At 40.6% G+C, this 19,437-nt stretch overlaps 1 protein-coding gene across 6 annotated transcripts in view; it reads left to right on the forward strand.

The window, feature by feature from the left end:
• Positions 1–19,437, forward strand: part of PPP1R1C (protein phosphatase 1 regulatory inhibitor subunit 1C) — an 89,351-nt gene that overhangs the window by 29,341 nt on the left and 40,573 nt on the right. For 5 of the 6 annotated variants that reach the window (XM_037913100.2, XM_043525648.1, XM_037913099.2 and 2 more), the window contains exons 3-4: positions 11,133–11,170; positions 15,478–15,538. In XM_037913100.2, the coding sequence (XP_037769028.1) occupies positions 11,133–11,170; positions 15,478–15,538 (99 nt within the window). Of the gene's footprint in view, positions 1–11,132; positions 11,171–15,477; positions 15,550–19,437 lie in introns of all 6 variants that reach the window. The other variant, XM_037913101.2, reaches the window with a different exon arrangement.

The following is a 19,437-nucleotide window of genomic DNA, read 5'->3' on the forward strand; positions in this document are numbered from 1 at the left end:
TGTGAAAAATTTTGACTAACATTTTTGTTGCCATTTCAATTTTCTTTGAGCAGCTCCAATTCTGATGCACATCTGCTAAGAATCCTAGAAGAGTCTGTGACCCCAGTGTTCATAGTCTTAATAATCCCTAACACAAACTTTCTGCTGTCTTGGACAGAGACTAAAAAATGTTGCCCCTTTCCTTCCTCTACTTCAGAGCCAAAATCTAGCCCTTCCCCCTCTGATCTAAAGTAAATTAAAAAAAGTATATTTAAAATAATGAGCAGATTGAGGGGGCGAAACCCTGATCCTACTGAATAGGCCCGCCTTTTACCAAAGGTCTCTATCAGTTTAAAGAGATTAACAAGGGAAGAGTTGGATTAACAGCAGAAGGGGCGGCAAAGAGGGCAGAAGAGGCCACCGGAAGATTCTCACCATTATATCACCATTTCTCTCTATGTTTAGGAATCCAAGCCTCCCACCTCTAGAGGGACAGTGCATGAGGTATATCACTGGGACTACTTGCATGAGTAAATGCTCACCAATGCCAGTAAGGATTGCTCAACATAAGTTCAGTGCGCAGGGTAGCAAAATGGATGCAACATGACAGCAAGGTCTTTTCTGTACCCATGTATGTATGTGTGCGTGCTTCCTGACTGTGCATTTTTAAGAAACTCTTAATTTACAAAGTGGTTAGTAAAATGGGTGAAACATGGAAGGTGTGCCTATGCTGTAGAGTGCAATCTAGAGTGTCCAGGATGGCAGGTAGACTCTTGGGGTGGCATTAAGTAGATGGCAAAGAAGCGGAGAGGAGAGTGAAAAAGCCCAGGGTCAAATGATCATTTTAGTTACAGCAGCAGAAATCTGGGGTAATTCCACTGACTATAGGAGTTATCATGGATTTACTCCAGTGTAACAGATCAAAGTTTGCTCCATCTGAGGAAGAATTAGAAGATGACAACAAAAAGCACAGAAAGAAAATGACATTTTTGTGCCTATTATAATGAGTCATCTGTGTTATGTGGTAAAACTGGGGGCCTGATTCACCACTGTGATATTCCAGTTTTATGCCAGTGTAACTCCATTGATTTCCATGAGCTATGCTAGAATAAAGCTGGAATAACACTGTGGTGAACCAGGCACTATGACTTCTTTCTGAGGGTCTTGTGTTATAAACAAATGCACTGAGATTTGCTTTTGAGATTTAAGATGGCTCCATATTCCCTTCAGGAAAATTACAGTCTCAGTATGTACGTCTTAGGGGAATTTTGATCCTTGTAAGTTATGAAAGAGGGTTTTGTTTCATGTCCAGAATTATGCAGTCGTCACTGGGTCGCTAGGTATTGATGCCCCTCTTTTGCAGCCAGCACTCCTACCAGATTTTGTAGAGAGACTCACTCCGATGGGGCTGTCTTTGCAGCAGACACTTGCATGTCTGGAGGAAATGGCTCTATTGTATTTTTTTTGTTTGTTTTAAAGTTAATTTTAAAAATTGCTATTCAATGGGATTTGTTCTAACAAAGGGCATGGCTGCTCCTGGTCGGCACCACTAATGTTTACTTCTTAATGTCTGATGCCGCAAATGCAGAACTAGGCAAACATGATCAGGCTAATTTATCTGGAGGCAAAGCTTTCAAATGGGCAACCAGCTGATCCATCTGACCTATGGCATTCCTGGTGTTAATGGGTCTTAGAAACCACCTGGCGGGGATAAAGAGCCAGGAGGTTCTGGAGTTATTTTCAGTACAAATTGGGGCTGTGCTGAGGTTGATTAGGTTTGGGGATACTTCAGCCAACTGTGTTTGAGCTGGTGTCAGTTGTGCAGAGTAATTTGTAAATATTAGAGCTAAATTAACAATACACATCCATTTCTCTCACATACAGCCTGAGTCATCAGTGCAGAAGTGGAGGTAGGCTAGGGAGATGAAATCTAGCCTCCAGCCTGGGATTTAGGGTACGAGATTGCAAAGCAGAGCCCCTCCATGCCATTTGATCTGTCCCAACTCAGATCCAAGGGTCCATCCCCTGGCCTGCCCCTGTGCAGCCCTCCACAGTAGCTTATGGCAGACTTTCAATGGAGGCCCCTTCCTCAGTGTTCAAGAGTGCGCTGGCACCATTACATCGCAGCTCTTCCTGCAGGTGCCAACAGTTTTTGCCTTCTGGTAACGTCCTATAGAATTTAATAGAAAATTGTACCTTTTTTCAATTGGCTTTTGGACCATCCTACATTATTTAAGAGAGAATTCTATCCTTGGCATAGAATTCTATAAGATGGTAAAAGCTGTGTAGAAAGAGTGTAATTCTCTGTGGGCCAGTAGCTGTGGTATTTCAGTTTTATGCTGAAATCAACCCCTTGAAGTTACATTGACATAAAACTGGAGAATCCCCTCCTACAAGTAGTAAGTTCTGTAAAACACAGGTAGATGTCTGTGGGTTCAGGAGTAGGGGGTCTAGATTGAATACATTACTTTACAGCAGTGCTTGGATTTAATTCGAGTCATTTAACTATTTTTATTTTAAGTAAGGCATTCAGAGGCCTCGGTAACTAATACATATAGAATATTTATTATTATTTGTTTTGGACAAGGAAGCCTAGTCACTAGCTTAGAAAATCCATGGCATGTAACTTTGTATTAGATTCTAGTGTCATGACTTTTTTAAAGGCCACAAACAGTGATTATTCAATTTATTAAAGCAATACTGATTAAGGCCCTGACCCTGGAAAGTGATAAATCCTTGTGGAATCTCATTGGTTCCAGTGGGGCTCAATACAGGCATAAGTGTTCATACAAGTCAAGCTCTTTGCAGGATAAAGGCCTAAAAATGACAGGCAAAATGCGTGACTGACTCCTACAGGTTCTTAGCACTAATCAGCCAACTGTGCCACTGTTACTTACTCTTTTCTCTCAGATTAATGTTATTATGCTCTAGAAATCCCCTGTGCACATAGGGCATTGATTCATACAGTCTCTCCTAGCCTGAACTCCAGGAGCTCCATTGGTGAAGGTGCCTGACTCAACATAGTACAGAAGGTTTCATATGCTACTAACCCTACCAACAGCACCATTGTAGAAGAAGCAAGGGCAGAATGGCCTCGGCTGGTGCTTCTCCTCTGTATTTTTATTAATATTTTCCTGTACAAATCATATTATTAGGGCTCCTTGTAAGACCAAGCAATAATTTAGATGCTGATTAGAGTATGAAATGCAGTGGAACTGTAAAATACTTACTCTCTTGTCAGCCCTAGAATAAAGGAGGAAAAACCTGCCTCCAGCTACACTTACCCTGGCAGCTGGGATATTGTAGTTTAATGAGGCACTTTTGCAGTGCAGAGGTTTACAGGGGCACATGCTAATGTTCAGCAGGATTTGCCGTATTTCTTAGTAATTAAATGAAATTACATATGCCTCAGCAGCAGAGTTTTCCTGGAGAGACATAGACAAAAGGAAACCAGACAATTCACTTTGTCAAAGTGTTTCACATCTTTGCCTGACTAGATATTTTTCAATTTCTTAGCTCAGTCTTGCAACAAGATAGCTTGAGAAGTGGTTAGAGCAGTATGGAAAATCCTCACTGTAGGTTAAAAGCAGAGAATGTAACATTTTTGAAATTGGCTTGATTTTTTTTTTGTATGGAAAATAAAGGCCGTTTTGGGGGAAGAAAATAAACAGTACTAAGACACTGAATTTCTAAGCTACATTCCATCTGAAATGCTTTCTGAACACCAGTTAATGTAGCTGCATAACATCCCCTCGAAACAGGTAGGTAGGTATCACTCGTTTTATTGAGGAGGAAACTGAGGCACACAAAGGAAAGCCAACATTTTCAGAAACCTGCACATTCATCTGCTCCGATAGGTGGCCCAAGAAATTGCTAGATATGTCAGAAACTGGTCATTTGCTGATGCAGTTACTGAGATTGCATATTTAACTGCAGCTATTGTCTGTACAATTTAGGCGTACAATTGCAGATGTAGTTTTCTGAAAATCTGGGCCTAAGGGACTTTCATGAGGTTACACAGAAAATCCAAACAGAGCAAGTCCACTGAATGCCTGAATCAAGGCCTTCCATGTACCCTCGTGAGAAAGGCTTCCTTTGTCTCATTCACATCCCAAGATGGTCATGCTGACAGAAAGAACTAAGAAGAACTGAATCTTTTTTTTTCCACCTAAGAAAATGATAAAATTTCAGCACAAGTCAAATGCACAGATATTAGCATTTGGTCCATTTATTTCACATAAAAAATAATCAATTCATATTTGCTGATAGACATGGCATTATTTTGCTACAGAGAAATTTTGACAAGTGAATGCTAATGAAACAAAAACTGGTTGAACGAGTTTCCAGGAGCAGTAAGGTTTGATTTCTCACTACTTTAAGATTTAAAATCCCTTCCAATGTAACGTTTCACATAATGAGCCACATTCCTGGCTCTGTTCCACCTGCTTTGCTTGTTCCCAGTGTCACAAAGTAGCAGAGCCGGCGCTAGGCCTAAGCAGACTATACAATTGCTTAGGGCCCTGAGCCGCTCAAGGGGGCCCCCTATTAATTATTAGTATGTGTGGTGTGTGTATATGGGGGAGCGGGTATTTCTGCTCAGGGCCCCCAATGGGCTAGCACCGGCACTGCAAAGAAGCCAGAAACCCTCCAGCTGATAATTCCCCCAGCCCTATTGAAAAGCGGGCATATCTGGAGGAGGATCAAAGGATGGCACCACAGACTGGTGGCTGAGCCTCTTGTCTGTGTAGCAGTGGAGGGATGTGTGTGTAAAAAGAGCTTGAGGGATGTTCCAGACCTTTAGCACCATATCCACTGTGCACCCAAACCAGCCATCAGCTATCCAGACCCATTTCCCTGGGGCTCCGTCACCTTGGTTAGCTCCACCGTGTCTTCTCTTGCAGTAGTCATGTATGCAGGCACTTCTCCCTGCCTGGACAGCGAAAAGGAAAAAGCCAAGACCAAAAGGAATAGCGCAGTAGGAATGCAGCTGCTTCAGAAGCAAATAGACAGATGATTGGAGCTGCTCAGAAAATTTGACCTTTTAGTCAAAACAAAAACAAAAAATTTCAGCCAAAAAGTGAAAGGTTTTGTTTTTCGGCCTAAAACTACTTCTCAGTTCATGGTTTTTCAATAACAAAACTACCTTTTCCAAATAAAGCAGAAACGTTTAATGAACTTTTTGGGGGTCAAAACCCAATTTTCCATATAAAAACAGTTTCAATAGAATTTTTTCAACAAGTCCTACTGACTAAACTGATGAAATAACTAATTTATTTTGGAGTAAAAAATGTAGGTCTTGCCTCTGAGGATTAGGTTTCTGAGTGCCATTAACATCGAGTTGCATGTTGATCAAAGTAATGAATACACCCTCAGCTTTTTAAGAGTTTACAGTTATTTTGTTCTTTATAAATTAAGCCCTGTTTTCCTGTAATATTAATGCTGTCCTCTAAACACCACATGAATTGGGCATGTTCAGGGTTCTTCGCTCAGACCCCTATTCCCCCTCTCCCTGTTACTGCTAGAAAACTGGGAGGTGGGGGAGGAAATGTTTTAACAAGGTAAAAATGAATGGAAGTAGCACTTTTCCTTTTCAAAGTAGCACTTTCTCTCATTTTGGATGGTCTGTCTCTTTAAATGAGAGAAAGAAGCACAAAGTGACAATGCCTTTTTTCTTGGGGGGGGGGGGGGGCGGCAAATTAGAAAGTGACCGCAAGTGCTTTATTTTCCACTTTGTTTCACTCTTTCACTCCTTTCCCTTTTCTAAAGGGAAAAGGGTGTTGAAATTAAAGAAGTAAGAGAGTACGATTTTAATCTCCAAAGTAAAACAAATGAACCCAACCAAAATTAAATGAAAATTTTTGAAATATGAAAATTTTTCACTGGGGGGCGGAAAAAACAGTTTCAACCAGCTCAGCTCCTGAGTCCGAGTCCAGTGCCATAACAGCAACATCCTTCCTCGCTGCTATTTTATAAACAGTTGGGCTGCCCAGGCTGAACCCAGGGCAGAAACTGATCCTTTGTTGTACAGAAATATTGCAAGGGCAAGGCTGCCGGGAGAGTCTAGTGTGACCTGATTGTGCCTCCTAGTGGAGTAGAGTGAACTGTAGGTTTTTTTCTGAGCACACACACACATTTCTCAGCAATTATACCTGCCACTCACTGAGCTTTTTCTCTGCTGGCAGCTGCTCTCTGCATAGGGTGACCAGACAGCACATGTGCAAAATTGGGACAGGGGGTGGGGGATAATAGGTGCCTACATAAGACAAAGCCCCAAATATCAGGACTGTCCCTATAAAATCGGGACATCTGGTCACCCTATCTCTGCAACCTGTTCTGCCTTCCATGTTTATGACTGAAAACTGGAGCAGAGGTTTTTATTTGTTCTTACGACTGGGGGAGTAAGAAGATTACTTAGTCTGACGAGATATGATTTTGCAGGATGACTCCATTGGGGAGCCCACTGGTGAGATCAGAGGCCAAGTCATTTATAATATGTCACCTTATGCCCTGCACAGTCGCCGTGAGTGCATTAAGTCTATCCGATGAGAGAAGAGGGAAGGGAGGCAGATGTGTAATGCTCATGTTTCCTGTCTCCATTCTCATTCTAAAGAGACCACGTTGCTCTCTGTACAGTATGGTCATGTTTCTTTGCAAAACTAATAGGGATTTGCTGGGAAACTGATAATCCGATATAGCTGTGGTCGTTCTGACTGCCACCCAGAGCATGGCCAGCTTCTGACCTCTTTTATAACAGGGTGGCTTTGGTGTAACTCAACTAACTGCATGATGATGTGGGTATGAGGATATGTCTGTGCTAACAAGCATTAGAAATTGATCTGCTCTGAAGGACTTTCAGTAAAAGAATTCCCCAGTGCATCTCCCTCCACCTTGCAGAAATGTCACTGGGCCAAATTTTGCAGCTTTCCTTCAAATGCCTGTGAAAGTGAGTGGGAGTTTGCAATGAGCAAGACTCTGATTCTGAAATGGGATCTGGGTGGCCAGAGTCCTGCATCTGGCTGTACCCCCCTTGATTTCAATGGAGCTTCACAAAGGTGCAGAGATCTACCTCCATGAATCTCACTTCAGGATCAGGCCTTATGTAATACTGTTAGTTATGTAGATAGACTGATAAAAGTGCCCATCCCAGCACTTTTATAAACCCGAGCCCTGGGTTTATAAAAATGGAACACTGCTCTTTCTAAAACCACTGAGCAAAGTGAAGCCCTCTATTTGAAGTCTTTGTTTACTCTGCCAGAGACTGAGCTTTACTTAATTCACATGAACTTAGAATCCCTTGAGCTTCAAATGTTATTGAAACATTGTAGCTAAGAGTCTACAAACTCTTTCCACCTTTCCTCAGCACAGGTGTGGTAAAATCAAACCAAACCACCATTAATTTCGAGTGCATCTGCCTTAAATTATCTTGGGTACATACAGGTCTTTTCCCAGCTATCCAAATCCATTTCTAATATGCCATATTAAAATCCAGTATGGAAAAATGTCATATGTTCAGATTTAAAATGTAATAAAATGATGTATAGTTGTATGATGGAAGAACATGGACTGACATAAAAAATACTTTCAAATAACAGAGTGCGATGGAATCTGTAAGGGAAATTATATCAGGTGTAAATAGCCTGAATTTCAATTCCTAAAAGCCTGGCCAAAATGATTTTCATTCTTAATGAGGTAGTTGTCAGGGTGTTAAATGTGAGTCCAAATAAATGTCTTTTTCTGTATTATCATAACAGACTTTGGGTGTAATCCTGGCCCCACTTTAGTTTTGTCATTAACCTCAGTGGGGGCAGGATTTCACCTCTCATTATTAATGAGCTCCAATATTTATGATTTGTTTTAAATCATTCCTTGAACTCTCTCAAGGGGAGAGAGCACCCAAAGAGCAATTTAGTAATGATATCAAGCTACCCACTATTAACTGAGTTCATGGGGATTTAACAATTAATATCAAATCACCATAACAATCCACAGTATATTATATTCTGTCATTCACTTGGCTTTTTATTAAGGAGACTAAGAGATGTCTGGTTCAGTTAGTTCACAAAGATCATACTCTTCCCCCTCCTGCCTGCCTTTTCTTCCATTTCTCTAATGACTTGGGTCTTTTCTACATGAGGGAATTTCCTGACAGAACTATACCAGCATAATTATACCACTATAGTTATACCAGTAAAACTCATCATGTAGACACTCTTAATTGGGAATACAAGTGCCTTTTTCCCCAATACAGTTTATATTGCTTTCAAAGCGACATAAGCTAACTCAGAAAAAGGCACATCAAATTGTCTACCCCGGGGGGTTACATGAAGGTATAACTATAGCACTATAATTACAGTGGTATACTTCTGCTGGTTAATTTCCCCACGTAGATTAGCCCTCAGTTGCTCATTCACTCCACTTCACTCTCCACTCCTTTGCCCTTCTTTCTCACCAAAAAAACTCCATCCTTTCACCCATGGCTCACTCCCACCCTCCACTTCCTCTGCTCCTAGTGTCATGCAGCTGAACTCATTTGTGGGAACTCCTGGGACAATGTGGACATCAGGCTGCATGTTGACCAGGCCTTATCCGCTTGTCCCTTTACTACCTCTACTATATATACTACCTCTACCTATACATTTGTTTTCCCCTTCTTCAGTTCTTCGGTATTCCTTGCCAAACAGCTCTATTTCTCCATCTGCGTTCATTCCTTCACCCACAACTCCCGCCTCTTTCCTATACCGTCAGCATCCCCATAATACCTTCTGCCCCATCCTTCCTCTCTGAGGAAGATCTCACTGACTGAGATTGACCAGATCAATTGTAACTTCTCTTTTCCCCGCCCCCTTCTTTCTCCCTTACACAAAGGCTAAAGTTTATGCTCTACTCTCTTCCACCAGACTGTCTATCTGTCCCATTGATTCAACTCCTCCTGGCAACTAATCTCCATCACCATTGCCTCTCCAGCCATGGCTCCCTCTCCTTTTTTCCCTTCACCTCTCAGCTCATTGAATGCACTGTTTTCAGCTGCTTCTCCAAGCCTGTCTCCTTTAACTCTAAGCTGGAGCCCCTCCTTTCCGGGTCCTGATCTCCCCACTCTATTGAAATTGCAAACACAATCAAGTCATATGATTTCAGTGACTTAATTAAAAAGTAATCAAATGGATTTTGTTCATTCCCAAATTTTCACATAGGTGCTATGCTGGATATTTGGTGCTGATTGCATAATAGCAACTATGTGGTTTTTTCTAAACCCAAACAGGGTCAAATCCTGTTCATATTACTAACTTCAGTGTAAGTGCTGCTGTGAGTAAGGTGAACAGGCTAGTTTAGCAGCAATGTCCATTGCTGATAGGTGTAATGTGACCCTGCTGAAAAGAACTGCAAAAGTGCAGGCTCTGTTGATTAGAACTGTGCAAACCTTAAGTGCTGAAACTTGAAACCAGACAAAATGTTACTGGTTGCAGGTTTTGTTCCCAGCCCAAGGCTCAGCTCAAGTTTTGTTGCGAAATTCACAATCCTGAGCAGATTTAAGATGGAATGTCACCAAACTCAGCTTTCACTGACCTTTGGCTTCATTCAAACTCTAGCTCAAAATGAAACACAGGGTCCTGATCATGAAAATCCCTTGACACACTCAATTCCCATTGAAATCTCCCACCCACAGAAAGCATTAATGATTTTCTATTTAGTGTTTTCAATCTTTAGCTCTCCAAGTGCTTTATGAAGAAGTGTAAGTATCACTATCCCCATGAGTCTATGATTCTATGATTTTATAGATAGGTAACTGAAAAATAACTTATCCCAGGTCACACAACAGGCCAATGGCAGGAACAGGCCCCATGAATCTGAGCCTAGCGCCCTTTCTGCTGGCCCAAGGCTGCCCCCTTCTTTAGTAATGAACTCTAATTATTTAGGGTCTGTTTTAATTCATCCTTTACACACTGGAATATCAGTACTTTTAATGCATGTCTTATAAAGTCATATGTGGAGGAATTGCAATTAATCAGTTAATGTTTGTGCAGTTCTCAGATACCAAAGAGATGAGCACCATAGAAAACACTATTAAAAAATTAATTAAATAAATAAATTCTTCCTGGCTCTAATACAATAATCTCTCTCTCTCACACACACACACTGGGCCCTATTTTCTCTTCAGGTGCACATGCACAAATTCACCAGACTTTAGTGGGAAGTGCACAGGGGCATTTTCGGATGGAAGATCTTAGGGTGGGGTCCATGTGTTTGATGGTGAGAGATTTGTCGCACTCTCTTTTAGTGTCACTTTATTTTAGAGCTCTGTAATTATGTGGCATCAAAGGTCTTGCCCAGTGGATAGTGTAGTAATTGGAAAATCATCCTTGACCATTAACAACATGCAAGTTGTGACAATAGAAAGGTAATTAATTCTTATGCAACAGGGCATAAACTGATTGCAACTAAGTGATAGGAAGCGATTGACCTCCTATCCCATGTACAACATTGCACAGTGTAACAGATAAATTTTAGGAGGTATTTACTTTCTTTAGAAGTACTAAATTTAGGTTGTTGATGGAGGCAGTGTATACCATGTAAATTAACCAAAAGCACTATGTAATAACAAGAAACACTCCATGGTCACTTCTGACCCTAAACCAGTGTGCTATCATGAAACTTTTAAACTGTACATTTAGAAATAATTATATTAGAATTGCTAATTTTATGTATAATTATAAGGTACTCTTCAGTGATGTCATTTTGCTGTTATATTAATAATTTAACAGCTTGTAGTTGGTATTAATGATTATTAATTAATTTCTAGTTGTGCCCATAAACTACCAGGTGTTTTGCAGACATAAAAGACGGTGAAGTTCCTGTCCCAAGGACTTACAATCTAAGGGACAGATTTTTCAAAAGAGCTCATTGCCTAGTGTTCTGAAGAGGAGCTGTTGAGTGCTGAGCGCTTCTGGAAATCTGGCCAAAGCACTTATATGTTTAAAGGGTGTTGATCTCTTTGGCCTACAGGACAGACAAAAGCTAGGGGAAAGCTGTAAATCAGTGGAATTATTTACAGTGGAAGTACTGTTGAGATCAGAATACGGTCCACAATATTTACCCTGGAAAAAACAAGTTTTTGGTTCTCCCTTTTCTCTAATTGAATCTTTTCCCTTTTATAGAAATAGATGAGAAGAGAAAGAACAACTCACAAGGAGAAGTAAGTTAGTTACATTTTTTAAATAGTGGGCTATTGTTTAACAACTATTTTGAAATATATTAATTCTTGCTTTGCTGGCTTATACAATTGTTTATATTATCAGGCTTCCGTAACTGACACAGCTTTTCATGGACGAAGCTTCTAGATAAATGGCTTTGTACAAATACCTGTTGCTCCTTTAGTTCTGGTCAGTTTCTCCATTAGTCTCTATTCAGGTTAATGAGCACAGCAAACGCCATTCATTAGTACAGGGGAGATTAGGGATTGCAAGCTTCCTTTCTAATTCTGTACCAGGGCCAGAACTAGTACTCATTGAAAGCAATTAGTCTTTCCATTGACTTCAGTGAATATTAGCTCAAGTATTAAGTTTGCAATGAAGTCTAAGGTTTGTTCCTCCAGTTCCATCTGTTTTGCCCCCAAACCCTCCCCTCGATCTCTTTCTCTTGTTATGGTGTTTTAAGGAAGCAAGCACTGCTTTAAATAGCAATGGGCAGTATTGTTTCAGACTTAGATCCAAATACAGACTTCTGAAGCCTTGCTGTGGTGAGGATCAACAGCATGTCACACACTGGTGTAAATAGCTCTCTTTGAATACAACAAATGTTTTATTCATAAACAGCATCTTTCCATCCATTATGATACAACAGGATAATAGTATTGGCCATATTTATGTGAAAGTGTTTTTCCTAAGAGCCAACTTAAATTTAATGTCTGTTGAAAGACTAGATCTGTTAGAAAATACAATCTCAGACACCCAGAGAAATACAAAGAGGCCTTTCAAGTGAACTTAAGGATGAATTTCCATTACATCACTATGATAAAAAACAATAGGAAATTGATAAGATCAAAGAATAGTTCTCTTAGGCCTAGTCTACCCAGTTTTTGTACCTCTATAATTGTTTTGGTCTGTGATGTGACATTTTATGAAAATAGATATACCTTGTACAACTCCTAATATAGATGTAGTTATGCCATTTAAAGGGGGCTTATACCAATATAGCTTAGTCCCCTTTCTATACAGAATAAAATAGATGGGTATAGACACTTTTATACCAGTATAATTAAATCCACACAATAACTTTAGCTATTCAGGTATAGTTACATATTAGTTAGATACTGGTATAGTACAATCTTTGAGTGTAGACAAGGCCGTAGTGTCAGCAGAATTCCCTCACATCAAGCCCAACTAAAAGCATGTAATTTGAATGTTTAAACTCTTTATTATTTTAGGAGAGTTTCAATAAGAACATAAGTACAGGCATACTGGGTCAGAGCAATGGTCCTTCTAGATCAGTATCCTGTCTTCCAACAGTGGCCAATGCCAAATAATTCAGAGGGGATGAACAAAATAGGACAACTATTGAGTGATGTATCCCCTGTTGTCCAGTCCCAGCTTCTAGCAGTCAGGGGCTTAGGGAAATCCAAAGCATGGGATTGCATCCCTGATTACCTTGACTAATAGCCATTGCTGGATTTATCCTCCATTAACTTATCTAATTCTTTTTTTAATCCAGTTCTACTTTTATCCTTCACAACATCCTTGGCAATGAGTTTGACTGTGCACTGTGTGAAGAAATACTTCCTTTTGTTTGTTTTAAACCTGCTGCCTCTTAATTTCATTCAATGACCTCTGATTCTTGTGTTATGTGAAGGGGTAAATAATACTTCCTTATTCACTTTGTTCACACCATTCATGATTTTAGAGACTTCTATCATATTGTCTCTTAGTCGTCTCTTTTCCAAGATGAAGAGTCCCAATCTTTTAAATCTCTCCTCATACGGAAGTTGTTCCATACCCCTAATAATTTTTGTTGCCCTTTTCTGTATCTTTTCCAATTCTAATATCTCTTTTTTGAGATGAGACAACCAGAATTGCACACAGTATTCAAGCTGTGGGCGTACCATGGATTTATATGGTGGCATTATCATATTTACTGTGTTTTTATCTATCCCTTTCCTAAAGGTTCCTATCATTCTGTTAGATTTTTTGACTGCCACTGCACATTGAGTGGATGTTTTCAGAGAACTATCCACAATGACTCCAAGATCTTTCCTGAGTGGTAACAGCTAAATTGGACCCCATTATTTTGTATGTATAATTGGGATAATATTTTCCAATGTGCATTACTTTACCTTTCTCAACACAGAATTTCATCTGCCATTTTGTTGGCCAGTCATCCAGTGACAATCTATTGGAAAAAAGAGGTGTCATCAGTTTGTTTGTGTGCTTTTATGAATGTCCGTATTTCTTTAGTTATTCTAGAATTGAACGTGTGAACATTACTTTTTTGGAGGCTTTTTTCTTTTGGCTTATCACTTCTACTATTTATTTATTTATTTGGTTGCACTATGTCTTTTACTGAATGATGATGAAAACAAATCTTTCATTCTTTCAATTCATGTAAAGATATATTTCCCATATGGGTATCAATTTTACATGGAATGTTAGTTGTATAAGCTATTTTATTTTAATGCTGAAAAACACGTCTTTATATCCAGGCTTGTTTTAAAACAAAGTTGGGCCTATTTTACCCAGGAACGAAAAGAACTGCACCTGAGGCCTTATCTATACTATCGCAGTAAGTTGACCCAAGTTATGGGTCTGATGAGGTTCAACAAGGACGAGTGCAGAGTCCTGCACTTAGGACGGAAGAATCCCATGCACCGCTACAGACTAGGGACTGAATGGCTCGGCAGCAGTTCTGCAGAAAAGGACCTAGGGGTTACAGTGGACGAAAAGCTGGATATGAGTCAACAGTGTGCCATTGTTGCCAAGAAGGCCAGTGGCATTTTGGGATGTATAAGTAGGGGCATTGCCAGCAGATCGAGGGACGTGATCGTTCCCCTCTATTCGACATTGGTGAGGCCTCATCTGGAGTACTGTATCCAGTTTTGGGCCCCACACTACAAGAAGGATGTGGAAAAATTGGAAAACGTCCAGCGGAGGGCAACAAAAATTATTAGGGGACTGGAACATATGACTTATGAGAAGAGGCTGAGGGAACTGGGATTGTTTAGTCTGTGGAAGAGAAGAATGAGGGGGGATTTGATAGCTGCTTTCAACTACCTGAAAGGGGATTCCAAAGAGGATGGATCTAGACTGTTCTCAGTGGTAGCAGATGACAGAACGAGGAGTAATGGTCTCAAGTTGCAGTGGGGGAGGTTTAGGTTGGATATTAGGAAAAACTTTTTCACTAGGAGGGTGGTGAAACACTGGAATGCGTTACCTAGGGAGGTGGCGGAATCTCCTTCCTTAGAAGTTTTTAAGGTCAGGCTTGACAAAGCCCTGGCTGGGATGATTTAGTTGCGGATTGGTCCTGCTTTGAGCAGGGGGTTGGACTAGATGACCTCCTGAGGTCCCTTCCAATCCTGATATTTTATGATTCTATGTGGCTTAGGTTGACTTACCGCAGTATCTACACCGTGCTATGTAGACTGAAGGTGCTCTCCTGTCGACTTCCCTTACTCTTCTCATAGAGATGGAGTATTGGAGTCAACCAAAGAGTGCTCTGACATCGATTTAGCGGGTCTTCACTAGATCTGCTAAATCAACACCCGCTGCATCCATTCCAGCAGTGCCAATCTACCGGTAAGTGTAGACAGGGCCTTAGACACAACTCTTTGTATCTAATCGTGGCTTTCCATATAAGTAGGTGGCATCCCAGGAATTGGGATCTGATTCATACAACATGCCTTCTTTATGAAGAACTCTTATTATAGATACAGTTACCCTTGTGAATTCTGATCAATTGTAAGGTATAAAGATGCATTAGTTCTGGATATCAACGCAGCCTACAAAGTTTGTATGTGTAGGTGGGTATGTATTCAGATTCTGGGGGCTACTTCAGACCCATATCTACTATAGGGTTGGCTGAAATCAGGTGAAAGGGGAACAGTATATATTCCACAAGGCAAGAAAAGTGTTCCCAGAATTGCAAATCTCCCAGTTTGTTTTCCAAGTAACATGGATATTTCTCTATCAGAAGTGCAAATGCCTTATTCAAGAGGGTGTGCTAGATGAAATATTACTGTAACACATGTGAAGCATATCCAGAATAACCACACCACCATATTAGATAATAATTATTTGGATTGTCTACCACTGACTGGAGCAGAACTAATAGAAACTCAGAGGGAAAACAGGGCTATGTGAGCAATACAAGCCATGTTGGGAAAAGAGGCAATGTAGAAAGACTGCATAACTGATAACTAGCAGACTTGATTTCCCCTCCCCTGCCCCCACCTCCCCAGGAAATGGTTTGACACTCTCCTTCTATGTTTATTAAACCTCTTTCTCTTATTCCTAGTCACAGAATGCCTCCCCTAAGCAGAGGAAGCAGAGTGTGTACGCTCCTCCTGCCATCAAAGGTACTGTTCAGGTACTGTTTCTCATTATGCTAATGCATGTTTTGTTTCTGCCCACTGGTTTTCCACCATCTCCCTAGAATAAAAATCAACAACTAGATAAACAATGAGTATATTTGCCCATGGATAACTCACCCCAGGAATGGTTGGTTGCTTTAATTCTTATCTACCTGTGCATCTTATCTATGCATTTTCATACTTTGAATTAATTTCCCTCCACTTTTTCCTCTTCAGGGAAGTATCCTAGCAGCACTGGTATAAAGCAATCATTACTTGTCAACTTCTAGATGCTATCACCAGCATGTGGTAACACATGCTTAGATCCCAATCGTTCAGACTAGTACTTATGCAATTAGTCCCATTGCTTTGAATGGAACTAATTGCATGAGTAAGTGTTTGCAGGATCTGGCCCATACAGCTCACTCCCTCTTATTTAGAGCATTCCTTGGTGTTGTATCTTGCCTTTTGGGCAACTGCTAAAAGGAGGGAAGGCCAAAGCTGCACATTGATGACTGATCTTATGAGGTATAGATCTCTAAGGCTGATATCAAGAGGAATTGAGAATTCTCAGCATCTCCCGGGAGGGGTTTGGCCCAGATCCTCTAATGTATTTAGGTGCCTAACTGCCATTGATTTAAACTGAAGTTAACCCTAAATACCTCTAAGGATCTGGGCCTTAGTGCTTTTCAGAATTTGGACCTGAATATGAGCAACAGAAGTGGAAGTAGTGATCAGGACTCGTGCGCTTAGCCATGGTTTCTGAAATGATGCTGAACAGTGTTTGTCCTTGGCCACATTTGCAGCTAAGTGTGTTCAGAACTGGATCACTTGCATCTTTTATTGACACTTATTGTCAGCACTGGGTCATTTTCATAGTGCAGGCAAGGGTCCGTTCTTGCGAGGTAGAAAGTGTCTCCTGCCCGGTGCTGAGTGTCCTCAACTACTATTGCTTCTACTAAATGTAAGTGATCACATAGCAAAGAAGTAGAATTACAGTAAGTTAGCACTATTTCCTATAAAGCTACTAAATAATTATGAAATACCCCATAATATCCTATGGTAGTTTAGCCTATAACCCAGGTACACATAACTTGTTCCATAATTTGAAATTTCCAGCTCTGCTCACAGTAGTAGCTATAACGATATTACCCATGTGCATGGGAATTATGTACCACGTTGGGGGTAATTATTTACTACTCTGGGTTAAAATTTCATTTACTGGATATTAGAAATATATTGCTATATCCAATTATATTGATTTTCTGAAAGAAACCCCCTTGGCATGGGAAGCAATAATGTCTATTAACCTCACATATTGTCTTGCTGTACACTGAGTTCAAACTAGATAGTGTGTAAAAAAAGGTGTATGCGAAAGTTCAGTTTCTGTATTTCCTCATGATGATCTTGGTAGCCATGGGCCCACCAGCTTTAATAGCGTCTTGGAGTATCAGGTATGTTTAGAAACTAGAGTTGCTTACTCGTTCTTTAAGATAGATGTAGGAATGGCTAACTTCTATTATGACAGGTTTCAGAGTAACAGCCGTGTTAGTCTGTATTCGTAAAAAGAAAAGGAGTACTTGTGGCACCTTAGAGACTAACCAGTTTATTTGAGCATGAGCTTTCGTGAGCTACAGCTCACTTCATCGGATGCCTATGCATCCGATGAAGTGAGCTGTAGCTCACGAAAGCTCATGCTCAAATAAACTGGTTAGTCTCTAAGGTGCCACAAGTACTCCTTAACTTCTATTGAGATCCTCACTGCAGTGTGACAGACTTTCTAGTTTAAAATTATATGGTTTTCTCTGAGGTAGAAGAGCTCACAGCTGGGCTGAAATGGTTTGTAAATAAAACAAAGCAAAACACCACACCTCTGCAAAGTTATCCCTAAACACGACAGGCCAGATTCTGCTCCCAGTCACATCACTGTGAACCTGAACAACTTATCAGGTAAATGAATTACTTTAATGTGAACGAGAAACTTTTTAGTTCATGGACGCAAAGTCCACACAGGGGAGTTACAGTTCAGCACTTTGGTGTGCACTGCTCTTCACACCCGAATAGTCCAAACTGTGAGGCAGCATAGAGTCATAGAACCATAGGGATAGAAGGGACTGCAAGGGTCATCTAGTCTAACCTCCTGCCAAGATGCAGGATTTGTTGTGTGTCAACCATCCAAAGGCAGATGGTTATCCAGCTTTCCTTTGAAAACCTCAAGTGAAGGAGCTTCCATGACCTCCCTGTTCCATTGTCCTATTGTTCTTACAGTTAGGAACTTTTTCTTGAGATTTAATCTACATCTGCTGTACTTTGAACCCACTGCCTCTTGTTCTGCCCTCTGTGGCAACAGCGAACAACTGTTCTCCATCTTTTTTTATGACAACCTTTCAAGTATTTGAATACTGCTTTCATGTTCCCCCTTAATCACCTCTTTTCCAAACTCCTCTTTTCCAGTTCTTCAGCCTTTGCTCATATGGCTTGCATTCTGTCCCTTTGATCATCTTTGTTGCTTGCCTCTGGATCCTTTCCAGTTTCTTCACATCCTTTCTATATATTGGTGACCAAAACTGAAGACAGTACTCTAGCTTCAGCCTAACCAGCACCAAGTAGAGTGGTATTATCATCTCCCATGACTTGCAGGCTATGCTTCTGTTAATGCAACCTAAAATTGCATTTGCTTTTTTTTTTTTTTTTTTGCAACAGCATCACACTGTTGATTCTTGTAGAGGTTGTGATCCACCACAATTCCCAGATCCTTCTCAGCAGTGCTGCTGTCAAGCCAATTATGCCCCATTCTGTATTTGTGCATTTGGTTTTTCTTCCCTAAGTGTAGCACTTTACATTTGTCTTCATTGAATTTCATTTTATTGTCTATAACCAGGTCTCCAATTTATCAAGATCCCTTTGAATTTTAGCTGTATCTTCCAAAGTGTTTGCAACCTCCTCCCTCCCGAGCGTTGTGTCATTTGCAAATGTGATCAGTATGCTCTCTATTCCTACATCCAGATCATTAATAAAGATGTTAAATAACACCAGACCCAAAACAGATCCCTGTGCAACCTCACTTGAGATCCCCTCCAATCCGATATCATTCCATTGATAGTTATTTGTTTGCGGTTGTTTAACCAATTATGTATCCACTTAATGGTAGTTCCACAGAGCCTGCATTTCTCCAGCTTACTTATCAGAATGTCATGTGGGACTATGTCAAAAGCCTTGCTAAAGTCCAAGTATATTGGGTTCACTGCATCCTCCCATACACCAAACCAGTTACTCAGTCAAAGATGCAAATCCAGCTGGTTTGGCATGATTTGGAAATCCATGCTGGCTGCTAGTGATTAACCCTTCATCCTCCAGATATTCCCAAATTGAATGTTTTATATATTGCTCTAATAGCTTCCCAGGTATTGAGGTCAGGCTGACTGGTCTTTACTTTCCCGGCTCCTCCTTTTGTAGGACCCCTTCTTGTTGTCTGTAACATTTATTGCCATCTGTAACTCATTCTTTGTCTTGGCTTTCCTGAGTTTGTCCCAACACGCTTACACTATTCCCATGTATACTTTCTTGGTGACATGCCCCTCCTTCTATTTCCTGTATGTATCCTTTTAGGTTTTTAGATAGCTAAAGAACTGCTTGTGCAGCCACATTGGCCTCCTGTGGCTCTTATCTTGCCTCTGCATGGGAATAGCTTGATGTCGAGCCTCTAATATTACATCTTTTAGGAACTGCCAGCCCCCTTCAACTCCTTTTCTTCCTAATTGGTCTTTCCATGCCTATATTTCTCTGAGCTGGTTGAAGTCTGCCTTTTTGAAGTCCAATGTCCTTGTTTTGCTGTTTCATGTCCTCTTTTCCATAGGATCTTGAATTCCATCAGATCATGATCACTTCCTCCCAAGTTCCTGACC

The sequence above is a fragment of the Chelonia mydas genome, chromosome 11 (assembly GCF_015237465.2).
Source record: "Chelonia mydas isolate rCheMyd1 chromosome 11, rCheMyd1.pri.v2, whole genome shotgun sequence".
Lineage (NCBI taxonomy): Eukaryota > Metazoa > Chordata > Testudines > Cheloniidae > Chelonia > Chelonia mydas.